General features: G+C 45.1%; 1 protein-coding gene across 2 annotated transcripts; it reads right to left on the bottom strand.

Annotated features, from left to right (window-relative positions):
* Positions 1-949: 949 nt before the first annotated feature.
* Positions 950-22357, bottom strand: TKTL1 (transketolase like 1; the record flags this gene model as incomplete). 2 transcript variants are annotated; one of them, XM_079764343.1, is made up of 13 exons in its annotated part: positions 950-1122; positions 2230-2349; positions 2482-2578; positions 4582-4665; positions 6559-6689; positions 8439-8595; positions 10974-11138; positions 13672-13865; positions 15090-15217; positions 15302-15493; positions 16438-16535; positions 19466-19583; positions 22224-22357. In XM_079764343.1, 13 exons carry the CDS (start codon positions 22355-22357, stop codon positions 950-952), a joined length of 1791 nt encoding a protein of 596 aa, XP_079620469.1. The 2 variants fall into 2 exon arrangements, with proteins under 2 accessions (XP_079620469.1, XP_079620470.1); XM_079764344.1 differs by having other exon boundaries at positions 19466-19565.
* Between the last annotated feature and the right edge of the window lie 332 nt (positions 22358-22689).

Raw genomic sequence — 22689 nt, 5'->3', positions numbered from 1 at the left:
CAAGACACATCCAGTCCATTTTAAATTGTTTTGAAGTTTGAGCCCATCTTTATCTGGCTGGTACTTTTTTCTTGTATTCTAGCTACATGTTTCATGTACTTAGAGCTGAAATAAGGAGTTGGCTTAGGGATGGCTTTTCAGGCCAATACACTGTCCTCTAGTGGTGCAACTCCTGCTCAGTACCCTTTCTCCTCCTGGTTTAGATAGAAGCTCTTTCCTTACTGATGATTTTACCCAAGAAAAACCAAATCACACATACAAGGCGCAAATGAAACCAAGCAGTTGCCTTTTGAATGCTTTATTAACTTTTAACAAGTAAAGGAATATAATTGAGTTAACAGTTTGGCCTGGTCACTGGGCAAATGAGACATTTGAGACCTCACAAGAGTGCAGTGTGTATACTAGAACTAGTTGTATCCTTTCTTCATAGACAAGTCACCTCAAGCAGCAAAGGACAATCTGAGAGCTTTCGCTGCTGCCTCACGCACCGTTAAGAGGGAAGATGAAATTCCAGAGACACTGCAGTCACCCAGTACCCAGGAAGCTGCAGGTAGGATGGCAGCACATACATTCTCCACCTGGGACAGCAGTACGCGCAGCGTGATGCTGCATGACCCAGGCGGTTACAGTCTACAGTTCACATTTTCTTTACTTATGAGGAAAACACACATGCATTTAAGATACTATTACTTAAGGTTGGTCCCCACACCAGATATCGGTTAGCTTCATCATAAAACTTCATATTAGGTGGTTGTTTTGTACACCATTCTAACACAATCTTAAAACCTACTTTAATTGCTTATACATGTCAGTTACACTTGTATATATAGTTATGGCCTAACTAGAAAGTAGTTAATTTAAGAACAAGAAAGAATAGGAAAGAACACACAGGATAGATTTAAATGATGGTTTGTCAACAAGTATGAATGTAGAGATGTCAGCAGCTGTTTTAGTTGGTTAACATACATTTCACAGCCACTGTAATGTGTCTGGCACTAATTCCAAACATATCCAGTAGTTCGCTCGATTTTCCACTCCGAGGAACTCCTTGCACTGCCAGGCGGTGCACCAGGATGTCAGGCTCCATGGAAACAGCTGCACACACAGCCTCCCCGATGCCACCTGGGGAAGGAAGGGATGTTAGGCTCTGTTCTGGAAATGGGTAGCCATCCTTGATGCCCCATGATATACAGGCCTTTGAATTTGCTTGTTTCCAGGAGAAAGATTTTACACTAGTATTGATTCATGGAAGCAATCATTCCCGACTGCCCAGTTCTCATTCTACACTGGAGGTTTCCAAAATTGCTCCCAGCCCTACCTACACTAGGGGCTCTCAACCAGGCTCCATGGATACAGGGGACTGTGGAGCTCAGATACTCAAAGCTTTCAGGAACCCCAAAACGATTAAAATCCACAAATGAACTGTAAAGAAAAGAGCAACTGGCAGGCCTGAGGTGACCAGGGCAGTGGGCTGGTGTAAGTCCCCTCGGCCAACATGACATTTCCCCTACTCATAACGGTGCTCCCTGCACCTGGACTGTTTGTACAATAGTGTGGTTTATGTGGAGCACCTGGGAGTTGGGAAATTTGGTACATGCCTGGCATAGGGGGGGCTCTCACATGACCAGCCCCCAATAAAACCCAGGGTGCTGGGTCTCAGGTGGGTCCCCTGGGTCTGCAGTGATGCATATTTCACTGCTGAAGAGGGGAGAGTATTTGGCAGGCCCCATGGGAGGGAGGGACAGAGGGAAGGAGGAATGGAGGGAGCCTAAGGCCTGAGGTTCTCCATCCCTGACCTGTGACCGGTCCTTGTGGGTCCTGGTGTATGCCCTTTCCCTGTTAAATCTCAGCCGTGAGGGCATTGGGAGTGCTTCCAGAGACTCTGTGGATCACAGCTGTGCTTTTGGGACCCCTGACATGAAAGTCCCCATCCCCTTATCTGGCCCACTTAACTTTCCCAGGCCAAACTCTACCCAGCTCCCATTTTTGGGGATGTAAACTATTAATAATTCAAAACTAAAGAGCAACTGTGAAGCTCTTCATGAACCTCCCTGTCCACAATGCCACATACACAAATGAGTAGGTGGGCAAGAGACTCCTAAGATGATATACTTGGGAGGAGCAGCAATAAAGGTTGTTGGGTAAGTGGTTGGCTGGAGGTGATGCCCAGGAGCACGGGGCGCCTCCAATCCAACATGTCCTGCCAAAGCAGACTCTGAAAAGACATACCTTCTGGGTGGTGATCCTCCACTGTAATAATTCGGCCACCAGTGCATTTTGCATGGGCGATGATGGTGTCAGCATCCAGGGGTTTAATGGTAAACAGGTCAATGACGCGGATAGGAATATCTGGAGAAGAGCAATAACCAGCTTGGTATATGAAGCAGACTTAGAATAAGACCACCAATTGAGGCACATGAGGCAGCCCAAGTCCCACCTCTCCCCAGCTGGAACTTCAACGTTTAGTGACAACAAACTGACCTTGTTTGGAAAGTTCATCAGCAGCTACTAAGATTTCATGCAGAGTAACTCCAGCTCCAATAACTGTGACCTTGTCATTGACACTCTGGCGAATGACCTGGTATTGCACCCGCAAAACAAAAATGCTGTGGTTACCATGTTCAGAGCACATCTAAAGGTGGAAGGCACTCTAACACTGCTCTTCACTGACCTTTTGCTCTTCCCTAATTTCACTCCTTAATAATTCACTACAAAAAAGGCTGAATCAACGCACTGAAAAATGACACGCTCTTTTTGATAACCCCCACTTCGTATTTGTTTTACAAATGCATCGACCTTTCCTCATGATTTTCAGTGCCAAATTACTAAGTTCTTACACAATACATAAACAAAAGGACACTTTAACAAAGAAGGTGGATATCAAACAGGGATCTAAAAGACAGAGGGGCCAGAAGTGAGTTGTATGGCTCATATTCAGCCAGAGGACGGATTCATATCCACTGAGGAGTCTGGAAAGAAACCATCTCTGGACTGCTTGGACATCTTGCTGGGTGAGCAAGAACAGATTGAACTCCAGTGGTGAACATGTTAACAGGAACCGTTTGAGGACATTTTGTACACGCTCTGTGCCAAGCCCCTTGCATGCCCTGAGGGCCCACTCTGCAGCCGAGGACAGTGAATCTCAGAGCAGGAGGAATTTGCCTAGGGCTGAGACAAGCAACCAGGCCCATCTGATGTCAAGCCCATGCTCTCAATCACTTGCTATTCTGCAAGCAAAGACAGGGCCTTTGGCCTTTTTCAGAGTTTGATTTCCTCAAAGCTCCCAACTAAAGGCATCTGGAATTAATCCTCATTTCAGCCATCTTTATAGGTTTTCCTATATGACAGTACAGATATTCAGGGCTTCTAAGCCACTCCATTCTCTGAGAATATCCTAGCCTCTCTGCCTCCCTCTATATATAAAATCACACACACACACACACACACACACACTCCCCTGTCTCTTTTGTAAAACTCAGCCCTTGAATTATCCATAACATGCATACACATTTTAACTCACATCCTTTACCATTAGGAAATTAATTTTGTTAGGGTAGGGCAAATATTAGGGGGAAAAAGACAGGAGAGATATGATAAAGCTCTGTAGACCTTTGACTATCATTGAAACCCTCATGCCCAGAGGAAAACATATGGCCTTGAATTTAAATGTGGGAGTACAGAGGACAATAGGACACTGAAAATTAATAATGCAGCTTTTCCACGCAGTGTAGTGGCAGGCATCGACTGTTGGGATATACCAGCTTTATTATGCACAAAAGCCACTCAGTGCTCACAGTCATTCTGAGCACTAGCAATTACAAATTCTGGAGCAGCCTAGCCCTTAGCAACCAAGTAGGATGTCACCTGTTGCTCCTTCAAGAATGGCTACTGGTCTTTCTCATATTTAAGGAGAGTATTAATGACTTTCTAAAAGGCATATAAGAATAGGGCATAAAACTTTCCTATGCAGTATGCTCTCTTGCTGCTCACTGTGAACCCTGAGCAAGCTGCTCACCTCCTCTGATCCTCATCTTTAAAACATGGCTGCTAACAATGTGTGCTTCTAGGGCTTTTGTGAGGACGCAGGAGAGAGAAAGTACCCAGGGTGCTAGCCTTTATCAGCAGGTCTGCAGGTAAGGCCACATCCAATGTGCAAAAACCATCTCAGGGCCACACAATCGCCAGCAGCAAGATGGTTCCCATTTCCTTTTGTTCCTGGCCTTGAGGATGCAAAACCAGAATCTCATAGATCTGTTATTCCTTTGAAATAACGGGTTCTATTATTTTGTTTAGCTTGAGGCTGTGTGATTAAGTTATAGTCAAGCAACTCAAGTACCTTTGAGTTGTATTGCTTTATCATTAAAAATTCAACAAAGAGAGACTCCATTCAGAAAGGAGAAAAGTTCAGTTCTGGCTGATATTGGTAAAATGTTCCTTCTGGAGGAAAAGCAAGCAAAGGTCACAACTGATTTTTTAAAAACTAGAACAAAGAAAGGACAAAGCCTTAACTGTGAGGATACCTAGTGCTAGTTTTAGAAGTTATCTGCACATGAAATGACACTGGAGAACTTAAGGGCTTACCTTGGCCTTTCCAATCTCAAAAATTTCTTCTGGGGAGTAAATAACATCAGTTTCAGGTCGATTGGTCCGAATGTAGCATATCCCCTAGGGTATGAACAGAAACCAGAACTAGTAGAAAGTCTAACTCAATTTCCAACTAATAAACCTTTAAAAAAAGGCAGGGAGGGGGAGGAGGAGGACTAAGCAGTTCTTTTACTAAAATAAAGCACACATTTTGGAGCAAGGGCAAACCACTGGCAAACAGGTCAGCTATCACCTGGTCAGGTTACTACTGAGCCAGGCAAAAGCTTATGCAGATCCCTGGCGATGCGTTCAGTGACAAGCTTTCCATGATGCCATATTCACTGATTTAAAAAAGCTTTCTCAAATACACACTGACCTGTTCTGTCCCCACACAGAACATAAATTTGGGGCAGGAGCACTGGCTCGTGTTAAATAGAAAGGTCAGAACACAATGTTATACAGTTAATTTTCTCCAAAATAGCTTGTAATGCTTCAAACCTTAGAAATACCTTAAACACTGGAATATAAAGTGACTCAATATTTCCCCAGTAAGATGTAAATACATTTTTATCATCAACACATAAAGTATAAATATCCAAATGTCTAAGTATTTAATTTACACACATATCTTTAAATACATATATTTTTGATTTCAGAGAGGAAGGGAGAGGGATAGTATATTAATTTAGAAACATAGCTTTTGTTCATTCATCCCTGTTATAAGTCAATTTATTCGGTGTTTTTGTTGAGGTAAAATTTACCTCAGTGGAGCGCTCCACAAATTCTGACAAAGGTATATACCACATAACCACCACCTGAGTCCAGACTGCATTCATCTGCCCAGAAAGTTCCCTTGTGCCCCTCCCCTGTGCCCAAGCAACAATCTCTGTTCTGATTTCTGTCACCACAGCTTTGCCTCTCTCGATCTTCCTAGAAATGGAATCCTCCAGCACATGAGATCACCCTGTATATACACAGGCATAAAACAATTTCTAGGACATAGTTAAGTAAAAAATCAAGTACAGAACATACATAAAGTTTGAGCCCACTTAGGTTAAGGGGGAAAAAAGTTCAAGCCCAGCTGGTGTGGTTCAGTGTTGACCCCTGAACCAGGAGGTCACAGTTCGATTCCCAGTCAGGGCATGCAGGAGGCAGCTGATTGATGATTCTCTATCATTGATGTGTGTTTTTTTCTCTCTCTCTCCCTTCTTCTGAAATCAATGAAAACATTAAAAAAAGACACATGACTCTAACACATTACAAATGCTTAGAATGGAATTTCCACAATCTATCCTAACTGTGCGGGGTCACCTGTGCAGGGGTATAGTCGGGTGCAGGGCTAGGTAGTGAGCAGAGTCTGGTGACAACCAGAATGATTGGAAAGGTGAAAAATACACCCCCAGATGCCCCTGTAACTGGATTCTGGGCAGGAATTAGGTTGTGTTCATCTGATGCCCTTGTGTGAGACTTCAAGAGGGGAAAGTGGGGCAGAAGCCATACTCTTGCCCATCTGCACTGTTTCTGAGGGTGGAGCCAGGTTGGGGACCCTAGGGTTTGTCTGCAGTGAAGTCTCACAGGCCACTCTCCAGCTTTCTGGATGTCACAGGTGGTGGGGCATGGGGTATATCTAAGGCCAGCACATGATGGCTCACTGCTGGAGCCCACTTCTTGGGCTCTGCTGAAAGCTCCCTGCCTCAGAGCCCCAGGCTCCCTCTTCTCGCCAAGTCCTGGGCCATCAGGTGGTTAGCATCCCTCTGCATTGTTTGTCTTTGAATGTGTTCATGTTTTATGTGCTTAATCACCTTTATTGGTTAATGGTTCTATTTTTAAAAGGAATCCTACAACTCAATTTTCTATAATGAGTATCTATTACCTTTATGCTGAGAGAAAAGGGGAAAAATCCAACCATCAATACCAAACTAGTAGCAGAGCTCAGAAGCATTTTCTGTCCGAACCAGTGCCCCCTAAAAATACCTGGGTATTGGCCGCCAGGAACACAGCATACTCTGTGGAGACGGCATCACTTGGATAGAAAATGGTGCAGTTGGGAACTGCTCGGAACATGGCCAAATCCTCCAGGGCCATCTGGGAGGGGCCATCTTCACCTGAGAAAACAAAGCCACAGCCCAACAAAAACATGAGATAGACCAAGAAGCTAGGACCACTTCCTCTGCTGGATAAGCAACAGCGCTTATTGACATCTGGGAGGTGGGAGGGAAGGGTGGCCACAACTGTAGCAGAGCCTACAAAACTGTCCAATTCTTATGTCAATATAATGCCTTATAATTATAATGAGCTGTCACACATCTATGTCCCTCAATACACCGTGACACTTGAGGTTTGGCTAATTGACCTTCTAGATCAACAAACCAGTGATCTCTTCTTGGTCCTGACCCTTGCCAACCTCTGACACTTGGGCACTGCTACTGCTGTCCAAGGTGACTTCATGCTCTTTTTGAGCACAGGTGGCTGAGTCAACCCCATCAAGTCTCTGTCCCTGCCCCCTTCTCCTTAAGAGGGTCCTTTCAGCTTTGTCTTTCCTTCTCTGCTCTTCTATCTTCTCCATCAAGAGACTGGGGGTTTTAGATTGAAGTGGTCTTACTCACTTCTTAAGGCCTTCAAGGTAGCTGAGCATAGCATACCTTGGGGGCACCCTTGGGTGCTATTGTGATTAAAGAGGCCTTAGAGTTTGTTTGGGAACAGAGTTTCTGATCAGAAACACCATGAAAAGAGAAAGCCCATTGTATACTAGGGTGGCCTGCCTCTTCTAGCTGGGAAGGGGACTGTCACTATGCACACTGCCTTGCCTGGGATAACTGTCGAACCTCAGAACTCCCAGCTCTTCTGTGTTGGCCCTAGAGCCACTTCTCCACATCACTGACTTATTTTGAAACTTTCACTATACCCAGATCGAGGCAAAGACCCCTAAAAATCCCTACCAGGCCCTCTGCCCAGGCCAACCCTGAAATGTTGTTGGCTCTCCTCTCTTCTCACTTCACTCTCTCCCCCTCCATGTGTCCCATCCAGAGACATCTTGGCCAGTCTAGCTCTCCCAGGGAGTCCCAGAGATAACTCCAAATGTGCACTTCTGGCCCACAATCCCATCCCCTCCAGCATTTTAGCAGCAAATGTAAGCTGTCAAATCTACCTAGGTGTCCTGCCCCACCACAGTACATCAGGCGCCTCCATCTTTCCCAAGTCCTCATTTCTGTCCCTCATGACCAGGATTCCCTGATGTTTCCCAGGCAATTTTGAACTCCTCTGTCAGCAATGTGACTTTTCTTCAGACTTTTTCAGATTCATCCTTATTTTCTATCCAATGCTAATGCATACCATATTTCAACCCTCTTCCTGGCTTCCCCCTTTCCCATTGTTTCCATCTAGCATGTCCTGCCAGGTTAATGCCCTGAGAGTGACATCTTCCTTGGCCTCACTCCCTAGTATCAGGATTCTCACAGCTTCCCATTCCATCCCACCAAGCGGCTTCACCCAGGCAAAGCCCTGACAGGCTGCGCTCCTCACTTCCCTGTGCCATGACCACACCAAGAGCAGAAAGGAACTCTGTAATTCCGGGGTGGCCCTATTCATACCTAGTATGTGGCTAGACATGAAAGAGGCACTCAGGACAGATAATTACTTCTCAATGACTGCAAGACTGGGCATTTTACAGTAATATCAAGAGACCCGCTCAAAAGTTACCCAGAGTATCCTGGAACTTTAAAATCATTTTTAAGTGGTTACAAATAATCAAATGTTATAAAACCCTACATACATTGGCAATTTAACAGTTTAGATACTAATCTTTCTCTGTCAACTAGAAAGACTATCAAGATGATGGCATTGAGAGCTCATACCAATGGATACCCCACAGTGGGACCCAATAAGGTTGATGTTGGATTCGGAGATGCTTCCAATACGGATCTGATCAAATGCTCGGGTCAAAAAGGCAGCAAAGGTGCTAACAAAAGCAATGGTCCGATCACGAATAGTACATCCCAGCGCCACGTTCACCTGTTAACACCAAGAAAGTTCATCAGAATACCTCTGGACAAGGCCCCCATCACCCCTAACTGCCCCCCTTTCCCAGTGTAGAATGCATGGTTCCCTGATAACACCCTGCTGCTCTGTACACCCCATCCCAGGCACATACCCAGGGAAACCCCAAACCGGGCAAACCCAGTGTCCCCTGAACACTGCCAGAAACCAGAGGAATTGTGGTGCTGACCTGGCTCTTCAAATGCAAAAGGGAAAAGCTTGGGACACACATGGCTACCCCCTCAGTCCTTGTGGGTCTCCTTCCCATTCTCTTCCCAAACCTTCTGTACACCTTTCTTCCTGGTGCCCTTACCTCACACCTCCTGGGGAATAAGAGGTGAATAAGGGAGGCTCCCGCATCTGCCCCTTACTGGCCTCTCCACTGTGCTGCTGGGAGACATGGTGGGCCTGCTTGCCATGCTGAATTTCATCCTTCTCTTCCTTTCTCAAGGGCATCTCTGACTATGTAATTATCCCCTCCCCTCCTGTATTCAGTTTCTCCTTCTCTTGGGTTCACTCACCATTTGAGTATGCGCTGTTATCTTCCATCTTCACCCTCCCATCTCGACCTTCACAACTTCTCTCCCCCTGTCCCCACTCTCTGCCTGGCCGCTGTCTTATAGGCTACCATCCCTATAAGGGACCTTGCAGGTGCCAAATGCAAGAGTTTGCCTGACCTCCATTTCATTGTATCTGACCTCAGCAGCAGGACAATGCCCCTTTCCCACTGGCTGCTGCTGCCCCTGACGGATCTGTGGATAGTGCACACCTCTTCCCCAAGGACACTGGACTGAGTCCCGGGGCTTGGTTACACCCTTCCTCATTTGTACCCCGACTGGGAACTTGCATGAGGTTGTAGCCTGCAAAAGCCCTGTATAATTTGGCCCTTGGTAACCTTTCTGAACCAATTTTGTTCTAATAGTCACCATGCTTCTGCCACTCTGTACTTTTTTCTGCTCCACAAACATCTCAAATTTGAGCGTGTCAGAGATAGCTGTGCCCTCTGCTGGAAATGCCATCTCTCAGTGCTGTGGACGATGGACTCCTTGTCACTTAAGTCTCAGCTTAAGGTCACCTCTTCTGAAGCTACCCCTGATTGGCACTAGTCACACTCTCACTACCCACTTGTTTCACCATGGCACTGGATACTACGTGCTGGCTGCTTCTTTACTACTTCTTCCAACTTTAAGAACATATTAGTAGGCACAGAGCATATGACTGGTGACTGAAGGGATCATCAATGAGTTGGGGAGCAAGCTTTTTGATAGGAAGCTCAGTTCAGAAAATTATGGATTGTATTTTTTCCACTCAAAATGGAAATAGCTTAATGAGACTCACAGAAAAAAAAGTACATATTTTTACAATTGTGATGACCTACTTTACTGAACAGGGGGCCTTAAATTCCAACAGTGACAGGGCCAGGGAAGCACCGTGAGTGAGTGAGCAGGCTGGTGGGAGGCAGGGACACAGCCTATCTAACTGGCTCCAGCTGACTGATGGCAGGAGGGAATGCTACCCTAGTGTTGCCAGACTTTCCCATTCTTGAAGAGAATCCAGAAATTCAGAGTCTATATAAAATCTGACTTTTAAAAGCCGGCAACTAATTACAAGATTTGTAAATACTACTTGTTCCAAATAAAATCTCTCTGGTGGTCATGTGAGATCTGCTGGCCCATAGTTTTCTGGCCAGTGCTGTTTTTGGCTTCTGTAATGTGAAGACAGGTGTGCATTGTTATCTACTGGCACAGTGCTTCAGAAGTCAAGGCTTTTACTAACATTAACTCCTTTTGCTCTTTAAGAAGAGGGTGTGCACCCATCTAAAAGAGACTCCTTGCATTAATATCACTCCAGGGAGAGATGAAGCACAGATAAGCAAACAACTTTATCCAAGACCACAGCTCTATTGGCGTTCTTGAGGCTGCAACTGGCACAACATTTGAGTATCTAGGATATATTAGGTCCTGCACTACAGTGAAGAGAGAAATCATTGTCTCTTGTAGCTTTCTCAACCTACTAGCCTCTGGGTGGTTGTAGGATTGCTTAATTATAAGCAGGGCAGAAAGAGCAGGGCCACCTAGAGCTACTAGGGAGCTCAGGATGTTTTGGGCTTAGAGTCTTGGGGTCAGATGGCTGCGGCCTATCTGGACAGGGTGCTCCTCCCAGCAGTTCTGGAAACTATCCTTAGACTTTGCCCAGCTACTCTCTACCAGTTTCCCTGGAGACATTCCCCCCCTCCAGTGCCTTTACTTTTATACACTGAAAGAAAAACTGTAAAGTGGGCTGGGACTCGTGTGTCCAGCGGGTCACTGCTAATCAATTAGAAGACCAGAGAGGGATGCCCACAGCATACACACCATGTTTTGCTCGGCAATAAAGCACTCAATGAAGCGTTCAGGGTGCTCTTTCTTGAATATCTCAGAGAAGGTGGAGTTCTTGGTGTCACCATCCAGCACAATGACTCTATCATTTGCATGGCCCAGCTTAGCCAGAGCCAAACCACATGCTTTGCGGGTAGCTACCTGGAAAAGTCAAATAGTAGAGTTCCTGCATGAAGCCCAACCTGGCATCCAATCTGCAACCTGGGCAAGTGCCCTGACCTGGAATCAAACTTATGACCTATTGGTGCACGGGATGACAACCAACTGAGCTATACTGGCCAGAGGTAGGTTTATCATGCTTTGGCTTCTTAAATGAATTGGAATGATGCGAATGTTTTTCCCTATATTCAAGAAGGCTTTAAATAGACCAGGAATAAAGATTAAAAGTAAGTCACTCTTGCCCTGGCCGGTTTGGCTCAGTGGATAGAGCGTCGACCTGCAGACTGAAGGGTCCCAGGTTCGATTCTGATCAAGGGCATGTACCTTGGTTGTGGGCACATCCCCAGTAGGGAGTGTGCAGGAGGCAGCTGAATCAATGTTTCTCTCTCATTGATGTTTATAACTCTCTATCCCTCTCCCTTCCTCTCTGTAAAAAATCAATAAAATATATTTTAAAAAAGTAAGTCACTCTTTTTAAAAAATATATATATTTTATTTTTTACAGAGAGGAAGGGAGAGGGATAGAGAGTTAGAAACATCGATCAGCTGCCTCCTGAACACCCCCTACTGGGGATGTGCCCGAAACCAAGGTACATGCCCTTGACCGGAATCAAACCTGGGACCATTCAGTCCACAGGCCAACGCTATCCACTGAGCCAAACAGGTTTCAGCAGTAAGTCACTCTTATAACTTGGTGAGCTGACTGGCAATTTGGAGCTATTGCTTTTGGACAGTTTTCTCAATTTTCCCTATGGCTGTTGATCTACTTAAGTGTTTGCAGATTTTTAAGTCAATTATGATATTTCATGTATTCCTTAAAAAATGGTCTTCTTAAAGGTTTTTCATACAAATTACCATGGAATTATATAGTTTTATCATAATTTTCTGCATCTATGATTATCTCCATTAATGCCTTATTTTATATTTATGTTTTTAATCTTTAAGTAGACATAGCTAATGGCTTATCTACTTTATCAGTAGTTCAGACAGCCAACTCTTAGATTGGTGAGTTAATACAACTTGCTTTTTAATTCATTAATTTTTACAAACTGGCCAGTTTCCTTAATTTTTTCCTATTCATAAAATATACATACTTCTTTTAAAAAATGAAAAGTTCACTTTAATTTCACCTTCCAGAGGAAAACAGTTCAAATTTGATCATGTCTTTAAATATACTTTTCAATGACCTTTAATAATATACAATGCTCTTTTTCACGATTTTCTCCACAAAAATAGAATTATACTCTATGCTGCTTTGCAACTTTAAGATTTTAATAATTTGGGTGAGCTCTTAGCTTTCTGCTGGGTCATTTCCAATTTTATCATCCTAACCAATGGTGCAATCAACATTCATTCTGATAGACATACCTGCACACTTGCACAAATATTTCTGTGGGACAAATTCCTGAGTTTGAAGGGCCTGAACAGTTAAAGTGTTAACACATACTGCCAAAGTACCCTTTGTGAAATGTGCTTTTTCATCTATTTTCTAATTTGAGTAGTCAATTCTTTTTTGTTTTGTTAATCCTCACCTGAGGATATTTTTCCATTGATTTTTAGAGATAGTTGGAAGAGAGGGGGAAGAGACAGAAACATCAATGTGAGAGAAACACATCAATTGTTGCAAGCCTGCAACCGAGGTACATGCCCTTGACTGGTATCAAACCCAGGACCCTTCAGTCTGTGGGCTGATGCTCTCTATTCATTGAGCCAAACCGGCTAGGGTGTCAATTCATTTTTTTTTCATATATAGGGCATAGTGTTACAGGAAGGCCATAGTACGCTGCCACCTGCAAAGAGTAAGCCCAAGTTGCTTTTGGGTGTGTTATACACAGAGGAGCCACACTTCAGGCCCTCTGCTCTCTTCACACCCAGCGTCAATTCATTTTTCAACCAGACCAAGAAAACATAGACAACAATAAGAATGTCCCCAATAGATTAGGAAAATAAAGGTTAGAAAATATTTTGTTCCTCTAAGGCTCGCCACCTTGTTTCCTTAGATCCTAAAGACCACACCTATTTTGGGTCTGCTATAATATACCCAGAAGGCAGGATATAAAAATGATGTTAAAAAATGAAAAGGCTTTATATTCAGGGTTTCATGCCTAATTTGTTTCCTTTTTGAAGAATTGGTCTTTTTAATTGGTGTGGTTTCTTGTGTAATACAGAAAGTTCAAAAAGATCAGCCCAGCCAGGCCCCCATTCTTAGAGCATACACAATTTTTTCATGCACAGTAGACTTCCAACCCATAAACTGAATTTAGGAAACAAGCAAAACCTACACAATGCTGGGCACTAACAAGTAGCAAATTATTGATAAGAAAATTCAGATATAAGTTTGAAATCAAGGACTAAATATCAGACATAGTAAAAGAAAAGGTAAACCCATCTTTATTGCTTATAACCTTTATTAGGTATCACACCACCTAATAATTTGTTCATCCATGGATATCAGAGTAAAGAAAGAATCCCATGTATTTAGAAAGAAAAGCAGATAACAAAGCATTTTGCTTACCTTGTCACCAACTTCGTAAATAGGCAGAGAGGTCATCTCTATGTCGGTGGTGTTGATTTGAGGCGAGTCTTCAATCGGGAATTTTGGTGTGAGCTGCCTGTTGGTCTCTATCTGGCTCTCAATTAGTTTAATAATTGCATCTGCTCTTTCTGTTGGCATTGGCTTCCCATGCCAATTTTCTGTATCCTCAACGCCTGCAACCAAAGGAAGAAAAGATGTTTATTCCACAAATATTTAAGATATTCTGATGGAAAAAATGTCAGCCAAAGACTCACAGGAGTAAAAACATGGCACAGCCTGAGATGGTATTGCACTCCCAAAGAACAGGCTAGACAAAAGGCCAAGAGGCTCTTTAGGGGGCCACACTGGTCCATGTGCTGGTGAATGGAGGGGAAAGTGAGGAAGATGAGGCTGGAGAGACAGGCAAGGCAGACCAGGGAGGATCCCAGGCATATAAGGAGTTTTGAGATTTGTCCAAAGCAAGATGGGAAACCACTGAAGGGTTGGAGTGGGGGAGGTGAGTTATAAGGCCTGTGTTGTAGAAAAGAAAGATCACCATAGCAGCCTTGTGGGGACTGGCTTGTGGAGACAGCAGTTAGGGAGAGATGGAGAAGAGTGAACAGATCTGAGACATACTTTAGGGGCAGAAATCAGAATTGATGGTGGACTGGGTATGTGTGTAGGGGGCAAATAAGGGAAGAGTCAAAGGCAAGGATGATACCAAGGTTTCTGCCAGAAGCAAATTGGTCAGGTGGTCATTTCTTGAACTGGGGATACCAGAGCAAGACTGAATTTTGGGGAGAAGTCATAAAACAGTTTTATTACAAAATTTTGATGTTAAAACACACCAGGAATCACACTCTTTACAACTATTTATATTTGAGAGGAACAACTTCAGGTTGAGAGTAACAACTTTAGGTTGTCAGCTTTGGCATCTGCAAGAAGACTTTCAAAACCTCCTCCTTCCCCAGGCCCCGTTATACAGCTACCTTTCCCAGAGGCACCATATTACTAGTTGCCTGAATCCCCTGATAGTGTGGGCGTAGGCAAGCATGTGTGTCTGTGTACACCCTTATTTACATCTGCGCATGTGGGGAGCAGCACCTTCTCACTCTGCACTCCTGTGGAGATCATTCCCTGCCAGTCCTCTAACTGGACTATCCTCCTAGCTACTTTCTTGTGTAGGCAGAAAACTACTGCTCACGTGCTGGGGGTCTGGGATTCCCCTTCCACTCTAACCAGATATGCCATCTATAAGAGCCAAGGAGAGCAAGAGCCTCCAGCCTCCATACATATTTCAAGCATAGCCATTGTACACTAAGTCAGTTTTCTGCCTGGCCAGCCTGAGTCTCCTGCCTTGTCTTCTGTGCAGACAGATGTTTTTAATAACCCCAAGCTGAAAAGAAACACTTGTTTACTTGGAATGCCCCGGCCCTTGAAGGTCTTGGCAATGACAGCAGTGGGCTTGTTCTTCACTTGAGTTGCTTGCCAGAACACTTCACAAAGCGCCTCAACATCACGACCATCCACCACGTAAGTGTTCCACCTATCAACCAAGGAGGAGGCCAGGTTACAAGGTGAAGGGGGTATGGGGCAGGAAGAGGTGACATAAGACAGGAGGGATAGTTACCCAAAGGCTTCGCAGCGCTTCTGATAGATCTCGATGCAGTTTTCAATGGGCAAGACGCCACTGTGGCCCAGGCGGTTGACGTCGAAGATGGCCATGAGATTATCCAGATTGTAGTGAGAACCGAAGGCCAATGCCTCCCAAACGGAGCCTTCCCAAGACTCACCATCTCCCAAAAGGCAGAACACCCGGTAGCTGGGGAAGGCGAAAAGAAATTTAGGACTCTGCTTGGGTCTCTTCAGGGCCACTCAAGCAAAATCATTTCATGGAGAGAAGCAAAGGAACAGACGGAGGCAGCTGCTTCAGATCATCAAGTTCCTAAGACTATTTTCCTCGTCCACCCTGTTCCAACTCAACAGCTGAGGAAACAGCTTTAAAAGCTTAGGTCTCATGAGATGGGGTTCACCACCTCTGGCTAGTTTTCTCTTTCTAGCTGTAAAGGCTATTTCTAGGTTCTTCTGCCACTTCTCTGGACTCGACAAACAAGAGGGGATGGGAAGAAAGCTGCTCCCTTAAACACCCAAACATTTACATATACAGTTTTTCTGTAAGCTCCATTTTAAGCACTGCCACCTTCTACTTCTGATCTTACAAATTTATTTACAATAATAACAATCAAAACATTCTACCTCAGGAGCATATGTTCTGTTGCAAATAGTAAACTCCTCCGCAGCAGAAACATGAAACATTTATAACAATAAAACACAACCCAGACCCCATGAAAACGCTGTTATGTTTTAAAAAGTGATTAAATGTAGGGTAGGGAGTAATAGAGGCAATAATGAGAGATGAAAAATGTCAACAGACTTACGGGAAATGGAGCAGGGCAGCTGCCTGAGCAGTGGAGGAAGCATGTAGTGCCTCCAGAAGGGCCACCTGGGCTGGAACCAGGAACTGAGGAGCTCTGAACATGCACATAACCATAGCCAACTCTGGGACAACACCCCCCCCCCCCAGCTACCAGCCTCCGCCTTGCTCCCATTTCAGCAGCATCTGGGCACATGCCCCTGTAAGAAAGGCACCGATCTGCCTGTCTTCAGAAAGGAACTACTTCAGAAAAAGAAACCTTTGATTAAATAAAGCCAAAGTGCCCGGGGTTGTATGGGGACAGTTAAATGGTTTCTGGGTAAGCAACTTACCTGGCATTGTCAAAGTACTTGCCAGTATATGCCATCCCACACGCAGCCCCCAGTCCTGGTCCATACCATCCGATTGCCACATCAACAAATGCCAGTCGCTGTAAGAGAAGGAACCAAATGAGCCTAGGTGCACATGAAGGACACAGGAAGTTGAGTATTAGGCCAACTTTTGGCACTGAGAACAGGCTGCTCCTCAGAATGTCCCCTCCCACCCTGTGGTGTGACTTCCTCTTCACTACACCCACATGCACCCCAAATCTCAGATCACATACAGGGGAACCATAGGTGATCGATGCAACATGGCAAGGGTAACTGGAGCTTTGGGAACATAGAGGGAGGCTTTTCCTCCACTTGGCAGACTACACAGGGCCCAAGAGCAAAGCAGAAAACCTAAGTATGGACCTTGCCATTTCACAAGGCCTTTTATCCAGACATGTACAAACGAAAATGTTCAATCTTTCTGGAAAATAGGGGTTCCTAAGGCCCACTGAACTTATTCATCCTCCCACTGCCACCATCTCGGCCTGGCCACAAACTTCTCTCCCTTCTATCACTGCAGTGGCTTCCCTGCTCCTCCATAACCATTCTCAACACAGCTGCCATGGGAGAGCCTGTTAAAACCTAAGCCTGTTCATTACTCTCTGCCAAGAACCAACCAAGTCTTGCTACCTTATGCTAAGTAGAGCCCAAGTTCTTGCACTGGCCTGTCCACTCTGGTCCCCCTCACCTCTTACTCTCCCTCCAACCACTCTGGGTGCCCTGGCCTCCTTGCTGCCCCTTGAACACCCCGGGCACATGGCTGCCTCAGGGTCTTAGCACCTGCTGCTCCCTCTTCCTCAAGTTCTCAGTGGGCTTGTGCCTAAATAGGTCCATTGCTCACTCCCTCACCTTTTCCAAAATTCTCCTTGAATGTCAGCATCATGGCCACCCTGGACCATCTCTTTCAACTAGTAAGCCCTACCCCTCTCCTCCACTTCCCTTGGATCCAGGATGCTCAGCCCCATATGATATGCCAGCTAGCTATTTATAGGTTGGTTTCTTGTCTGCTCCCTCCCTCCATTTAAATGTCAGCTCCAATCAAGCAGAAGTTAGTGTGCTGTCACTACTGTGGATGGGCATCTGTAACCCTCTCCCTTCCATTCCAACTCCTCTGCTCCTCTCAGGGATCCTGACCTTCCCTAGCTTTCTCCACATGCTCTGTGACCCCAGAGACTCTCTCTCCGTTTTGCATCTCTAGCCTCACAGAACTGTCCCACTAAAGTTTCTCTAGCTTCATCCTTTTCTCCATGGCTCCTACTTTACTCCAGTAACAAGCTCTGGCTCCCAGTTGCCTTGCATGCCCTTGGACCCAGCCTGGACTCTGCACTCAGACTAACTCTGCTTCTCCTGGCTTTATTATTATTTGTTAATCTTCACCCGAAGGTATTTTTCCATTGATTTTTGGGAGAGTAGAAGACAGAGGTAAAGACAGAAATATCAATGTGAGAGAAACACATCGATTGGTTGCCTCCTGCATGAGCCCTGACCAGGGCCCGGGCTGTTTGGGCCAGGGAGGAGCCTGCAACCAAAGTACATGCCCTTGACTGGAATTGAACCCGGGACCCTTTGGTCCGCAGGCTGATGCTCTATTCACTGAGCCAAACTAGCTAGGGCCTCCCTGGATTTAAAAAGGGAACAAGCAAAACTACTTTCTCAAGGCTGTACTTTGTGGGTACGATGGAGATGAGAGCCCTTCTCAGGCGGTAGGAGGCTGTAAGATTGAGAAGACTGGCAGGGCACCAGCACAATGCTGGCATGGTGGAAGTGCCCCTCCCTTCTCTTCTCCATGAACCCTTATGCTGTGGAGGGAGACACTCGCAATTGAGGAAGGCCAAGAGCTACACAGAGCTATACGTTCTTCTAAATCGATCTTGCTTTTAACATTCATTTTCTTTCCCATCACCCAATGTAATGAGGTACCTGACATTATACCTAATGTAATAAGAAAGTCCTCCATTAATGTCAAGTCAAATCTGCAGAGAAATGGAAGAAAAAGCTGACTGGCAGGGTAGGGTGTCCCTCAAATCCAATTCAATTTTCCTCAAGCTCAGCAGGTTGGACTCGCTATGTTGCCCACCTCTACCCACGTGTGACAGAGAATGAGAGAAGCAAGACCCTGCCAAGGGGAACTTAGTGCTAGGTGCTGTGAGTGGGGGAACCACCAAAGGAAAGGAAGGGTGTCTAGGTGCCACAAGTCATCCTTCATACCACACACCTCCCTAGAACACCTTTTAGATCTTTATAAGGTGCTATGGTCCTAAATGTTCGTGAAAACCTAATGCCCAAGGTGATAGTATTAGGAGGTGTGTGGGGTTTATGGGTGGTGATCAGGTCACAAGAGCAGAACCTTCAAGAATGGGATTAGTGTCCTTATAAAAGAGGCCCTAGAGAAGCCGCTTCTTCCATGTGAAAAGTCTGTGACCAGTTAGAGGGCTCTCACCAGAATGCGACCATGATGGTGCCTTGATCTTGGACTTCCAGCCTCCAAAACTGTGAAAATGAATTTCTATTGTTTATTAACCATCCACTCTGTGGTATTTAGTTATAGCAGCCCAAATGGACTAAGACATAAGAAAAAGGAAAAAAGAACAAAAAAAGATAAACAGAGCCCATTTCAGGTCTTGTTGCCACATGGTGGCTTTTTTATCGTTATATTTTGTTAATCCTCACCTGAGGATATTTTTTCCATTGATTTTTAGAGAGGAAAGTATGGAGAAAGGGGGAAAGAGACAAAGAAAGGGTAGAAGGAAGGGAAGGAGAAAGAGAGAAAGACTGATGTGAGACATATCGATTGGTTGCCTCCCACATGTGCCCCAAGGAGTATGGGGACTGAACCTGCAACCCAGGTACTCGCCCTAGACTGGGAATAGAATCAGTGTGTGGGCTGATACTCCAACCATTGAGCAACACCAACCAGGGCCACATGGTGGCTTTCAAAGTGAGTTTAAGCGAGCATCTGAGTAAGCCCTGGGCTCCCATGCCTGCTTACCTTGCAAAGGATGAATCGATCATTGTTCGGGTTCTCAGGGTCCTCCTGTTTATATTTCATCACATGGAAGAATAGCACAGACATGATTTCAGCAGCACTGCTGCATGATGTGGGGTGGCTGAAAGACAGAAATGGCACAGGTCATCTCTCACAGGCAACTCACCAAGGATACAGTGCTATCATTAGTCAGAAATAAACCTCCCTTTCTCCCTCCCCCCCCCTCTCTCTCTCTCTCTCTCTCTCTCTCTCTCTCTCTATATATATATATATATATATATATATATATTTTCAACTAATATTTGACAAGGGAACCAAGAATACTCAATGGAGAAAGGACAGTCTCTTCAATAAATGGTGCTGGGGAAATTGGATAATCACATGTAAAATAATGAAACTGGAACCCATATACTACAACACTCAAAAAATTAAAACGGATTAAGAATTAAATGCAGGACCAAAACCCATTAAACTCCTAGGAGAAAACAGAAAAAAGGCTCCTTGGCATGAGTCTTGGTAATGATTTCTTGGATATGACACCTACAGCTCAAGCAACAAAATAAAAAATAAGCAAATGGGACTCCACCAAACTAAAAAGCTTCTGCACAGCAAAGGACACCACCAACAAAATGAAATAAACAACCTACTACATTTGCAATCTGATAAGGGGTTAATATCCAAAATCCTATATAATAAAAGGGTAATATGCAAATTGACCCTAAAGGCAGGACGACCAGAACAACTGCTGGACCAAACATTTAATTAACTCACCCCTAATGCCTTGGCAGGGCCAGACCAAATGATTTCTGGGGCCCATGGGCAGGACCATCCCCAGCCCTGACCTAAGGGGATAATTTGGATTTAACAGCTGTTAGAAATCCCTTGAGAAAATGCAAACCTGAATTAATTTTGAAGGTGAAGGGAGAAAAATATGTTTATTGAAAATCCAAAAATAGGCAGGCCTTAAATTTATTTATTATAAAAAATATATATTCCTGTATTGATTTCACAGAGGAAGGGAGAGGGGGAGAGAGATAAAAACATCCATGATAAGAGAGAAAATCACTGATCAGCTGCTTCCCGCACGCCCCCTACTGGGGATAGAGCCTGCAACCCAGGCATGTGCCCTTGGCGGGAATCGAACCTGGGACCCCTCAGTCCACAGGCCAATACTTATTCACTGAGCCAAACCAGCTAGGGCCACGCCTTAAATTTAAACAACCAATGCGTCAAAGAAATTACAAGAAATTAGAAAATACTTAATAAATGAAAATGAAAACACAACTTGTCAAAATTTATGAGATATAGCAAAAGTAGTGCCAGGAGGGATGTTTATAGCTACAAATGCTTACATTAAAAAATAAAGATCTCAAATAAAAAACCTGATTTTACAAGTTTTGAAATAGGAAAACAACTAAATCCAAAGCTACCAGGAAGAAAAAAATAATAAAGATTAGAGCACAAATGAATAAAATAGAGACCAGGAAAAAACAGAACAAACGAAAACAAAAGTTGGTTTTTGGAAAACATTCAAATTAACCTTTAGCTAGACTAAGTAAAAGAAAATTAACAAATCATTAAATCAGATGTAAAATTACTAATTTCATTTAAGAAACACAAAAAGGACATTACTACCAATTCTACAGAAATAGAAAGGACTATAAAAAGTACTGTAAATAATTGTACATCAATAGATGGGCTAACCTAGAAAAAATTTCTAGAAACTGAAAACCTAAGACAGTCAAAAGAAACACAAAGTCGGAATAAACCCATAACTAACAAAAAGATTGAATCCGTAGTCAAAAACTTCTGCCACAAACAAAAACTCTGGGCCTGATTTTTTTTTTGTTTCGGAGGGAGGGAGGAAGGCGAAGAGGGGGAGGAGGGAAAAGAGTGAGGAGGGGGAGGGGAAGAGAAGAGAGGGAGGCGGGAAGAGAGGGGGGGAGGGGAGAGGAAAGTGAAACATGGATGAACACGTGCCAACGGGGATGCAACGTGCGCGCGCACACGCACGCACGCGCACACACACGCACGCACGCGCACGCACACGCACGCACGCACACGCACACACACACGCACGCAACCTGCGTATGTGCCCAGACCGGGAACAAAACCTGCCACCTCCTGTACAGGATGACTGCTGCAGCCAACTGAGCCACACCGGCCAGGGCTGGGCCTGATTTTTAAAGAATTAACATCAATCCTCAAAAAACACACCAAAGACAAAAAAACTGGCGGGAAACACTTCCAAACGCATTTTGAAGCCAGCATTAACTTTACACTAAAACCAAATACCTTACAACAAAACGGCTAACATCTCTCAGGAATATGGATGCAAACAATCCTGAACAAAATACTACAAGACCGAACAGCTCCCCTTTAGGGTTTATTTCTTTCAACTCCCATGCCCCCGGGTTTCGGGACCCGTGTGACGACGACGACGGCAACCACTTACACAGAAAACCCGGGCCTTCCCGCTCCAATCCCTGGGAAGGCGCCCCCCTCCCCCCGCACACCAGTCTCCTCCCCTCCCCCCACCCCCAGCCCGCGTGGGTTCCTGGGGTGAGGGGCTAGTGCCCGAGCACGTGGCTGGGCACTAAGTGAACCGGTAGAGCCACAGCCACGCTCCAAACCCCATTAACCCCAAATCGGGCCTCTATGACCAAGCGCCCCCCCGCCCCAAGCTCTAACAGTCACTTCACGACCGTTAGGCCTTCAGCCCGGAGCCGGAGCCACTCTGGCTTCGAAGAAGGCGCCTTACCCGGTGCTCGAGGCACACGTGGCCCTGATGGAATGGATGCGCAGGCGATTGGCCAGGTCCCGAAGCACCTGCACAGTGTCCGCATCAGGTTTGTCTTCCTCAGGCATGGCGACGTTCACCTCAGCGTCAGCCATCGCTGCTACCCAGACGGAGTCCGAAGAGAAAATGGCGTCGAGTGTGCTCTGCAGACTTTTATAGGCCTGTGTACCGGCTCCCTCCGCGAAGAACCTTCCGCGCGCGCGTGGATCCCTCCGCGCGCGCCCAATTAAGTGGATTTTGAACACTTTTCATTTGCATATATGATATTTCATTTGCATATATGATATTTTCCCAAATCAGTTAATTTCTTTATATCTTCCCTCGTGTTATTAATTCAAAGAGGACTGCCTCTGTACATGAATTCAGGGTCTACTTTTTGTGTTGTACATGGGGGGGGGGGTCGGGGGGGGGGGAGTCGGGGGGGGAG

This window comes from Cnephaeus nilssonii, assembly GCF_951640355.1.
Source record: "Cnephaeus nilssonii genome assembly, chromosome: X".
NCBI lineage: Eukaryota > Metazoa > Chordata > Mammalia > Chiroptera > Vespertilionidae > Cnephaeus > Cnephaeus nilssonii.
The sequence above is the reverse complement of the archived record's forward strand: the minus strand, read 5'-3'. Positions and strand labels throughout refer to the sequence as shown.